General features: G+C 39.6%; 1 protein-coding gene across 1 annotated transcript; it reads right to left on the reverse strand.

The window, feature by feature from the left end:
- Positions 1-311: 311 nt before the first annotated feature.
- LOC111025978 (geraniol 8-hydroxylase) lies at positions 312-2,754 on the reverse strand. Its single transcript, XM_022303926.2, has 2 exons — positions 1,782-2,754; positions 312-1,020 (listed from the first exon to the last, which is right to left on the reverse strand). The coding sequence occupies exons 1-2, from the start codon at positions 2,682-2,684 to the stop codon at positions 418-420; spliced, it is 1,506 nt and encodes a 501-aa protein (XP_022159618.1). The 5' UTR covers positions 2,685-2,754; the 3' UTR covers positions 312-417.
- Between the last annotated feature and the right edge of the window lie 293 nt (positions 2,755-3,047).

Here is a 3,047-nt window from a genome sequence, read left to right on the forward strand (position 1 = left end):
TGTTAAGGCTTCTTTTCCAACCTAGCTATGAGCTTGGTCTGTACTATTCCCTTGGCGAGGGATCTTGGCCCACGTGACTAGCGTTCTTGCCCTCAACATCGTACGGGTCATTTCGTAACATTTCAGTTTTTCTTGTTTCTCAAGTAGGAAAAATAAAGTTATATTTAATAACTAAAAATATTTTGAGTAACAAAATTTTGTTTCTCGTTCTTTTAAATATTAAATTGTTATCATCTAATTATAGCAATAATCTAAATGTTGATGTCAATTTGTACCTAGTTGAATAGTTAAAGCTAAGTATCCATACACCATGAAAAATAAATGATACCTTCAACTATTGATCTTAGAAAAGATAAAAGGAGAAAAAGGAAAGGGGAAGAGAAGAAAATAGGTAAAAGAACAACCCATCAAAATGATTTAGACGATGAGAGGGATAGCTCGGAGGGGATGGGCCATGACCACAGTCAGACCAACCTTCTCATCCATGTTGATGGTTTCTGGCGTAATCCCATCTTCAAGTTTCCAATCAAATGAGTGAATCAACGAACCCAAAATCCAATGTACCATCCTTGTTGCCAATGGCAATCCCGGACAAATTCTTCGACCAGCACCAAATGGAATTAGTTCGAAATTTCTACCCTTAAAATCGATCTCGGATCCTAAGAACCTCTCCGGTTTGAACGAACTGGCATCTTCCCAAATGCTTTTGTCCCTTCCAATCTCCCATGCATTGACAATAACTTGAGCATCTTTTGGTATTAGGAAGCCTTCAATTTTGGTGTCTTCTCTTGCTTTTCGTGGAAGTAGTAGAGGAGCTGGCGGATGCAGCCGCAAAGTTTCTTTCACAATTGCTCGAAGAAAAGGTAGTCTTGAGAAGTCAGATTCCTTAAGTGGGTCTTTTCCGATCACTTCTCTGAGTTCAGTTTGAGCTTTTAATAGAATTTTTCGATTTCTTAATAGCTCTGCCATTGCCCACTGTACTGTGGATGTAGTTGTGTCAGTCCCAGCCGGAAATAGAACCTTTCACACAGCAAAACAAGTTAGGGAGAAGAAAAATGCCATCTAAAATAATGCGAAATAATTCACTAGGGCCCATTTTGCGGCCCCATTCACTAATTTCACCATGGTGAGGTCCTTATCTTACTTTTTTATGTGAACAATAATTGGCTACACACCCTTGTGTTTGGTATCTATACACACCACTATTAAAATTGTTTAATATATTAAATTTACCCTAATTCACCTTAGTTTTTTAGTTCATTGGTGGTTTAATCATGACATTTAATATAGTATTAGAGTAGAAAGTCCTTATCCAAACCCTCTATATTATCATTTCTTATCCGTTTAATATTGAGTTCCACTCACTAAATCTTGTACAAATTTTCAAGTCCACAGATAACAAGAAACCCGTCAACTAGCTTAAGCATAGTTATTCTGAAAAAACTGAAGCATAGTTGTCAAAATGCATTGTTCATCTAAAACTCAAGGAATAAGGTGGTCAAGATAGGGTGCTTTCTGATCATTTTTATGGTAAATTGTGAAAAAGGTAGGAAAAAAACAAAATTAACAATAAAAAACTTGTGCTTACCATCTTTAAATATTTAACAACTAAAAGAGAAAAATACAAGAATAAAATCCTTTTGTAAACTTAATGAATTGTCAACTTTTCAAGAAGTAAGATAAAGATTTGGTCATGGTAGGTAGATATTTTCCTTTCCATAAAACATAAATCCAAATTTGTATATAACAATTAACAACTATGGGAAACAAGAGAGATTTACCAATATCAAGTGCTTGATCAAATAGACGTCAAAGTTGGGATAAGTATTTTCTTTGGGAAGGTTGAGAAGGTTATGAAACATATCACGATGCCCTCCATCGAATCCGCCGGCAAATTCCTGGCGCCGGAACCGCTCCTCAATCATCTCAACGATCATATCCAAGAACTTCTTGATGTAAACCATCATCCGGCGCCGGCTGCCGCGGAGGTCCATCCACTTGAGCACCGGAAAATAATCTCCAACGTCGAACTTCCCAGACTCCTCCAAAATCCCCCACACCGTTTCCTTAAACTCCTTGGCCCACTCGGAATTGGGGTCCGCCAAATCCACGGAGAAGATGGTGTTGGAGAGCATGTTGAAAGCAGCTCCAAACACGGCTCTTTCAATATCCACCGACTCTCCGTTGTGGGCGCTGCGCCGGATGTCGGCCAGAAGGCGGCCGACGTTGTTGCGGCGAATGGGTTCGTGGGAGTCGAGGGCGTTGTGGGAGAACATGTGGTTGTTGCATACTTTTCGGAGGGTTCTCCAGAGGTCGGAAACTGGGAGCCATGGGAAGCCCAGCTTGTCGTGGTCGTAGACCGTTGATGAGTGCGGGACTGTTCGGTCGGATAGGGCTTGGTCGTGGGTTTGGAGGACTTGCTTGGCCATGGCGGCTGAGGAAATTACGATGGTCGTCATTTGGCCTAGCTTCAGCCTCATGATGGGGCCGTGGGATGCGGCCAGAATGGCCAGAGATTGGTGGGGTTTGTCACCCATCTCCAGTAAGTTTCCGATGAGTGGGTAACCTTTTGGCCCTGGAGGGCGCTTATTCTTCCATTGCCTCGATGATGATCTTTTGCTATTGAAGAGTAGAAGAAGGGAGAGGCTTAAGAAGAGAAAGAGCATGCAGCTTATCAACTCCATATCTCTCTCTCTTTCTTCTTTGATTTCTTTACTCACTATAATTCGCTTCTTATAAGAGTTATAACGCTCATGCGGGATACAATTCATGTGATTTCGTGTCAAAACTAATTGATAATAAGAAAAGTATTCCATATATATTTTAAGCTTTTGTTAGGTAGGTTAGGTATGTGATTTATTTTCAAGGTGGGATCCTTAACAACTGACAATCGATTAATTATAAGTTTTATTACTTTGAAAACATATTATAATATGTTTAAGATATCTAACAAAAGATTAAATTTAATACCGTAACTTATCTGCCTAAACTTTTTGGTTAGTCTTCAAGGGATAGTTTGGGTAGCTTGGGATTTTAAGAAATATTCC

This window comes from Momordica charantia (assembly GCF_013281855.1).
Source record: "Momordica charantia cultivar OHB3-1 chromosome 6 unlocalized genomic scaffold, Mcharantia_2.0 BLBB01000006.1, whole genome shotgun sequence".
NCBI classification, from domain to species: Eukaryota; Viridiplantae; Streptophyta; class Magnoliopsida; order Cucurbitales; family Cucurbitaceae; genus Momordica; species Momordica charantia.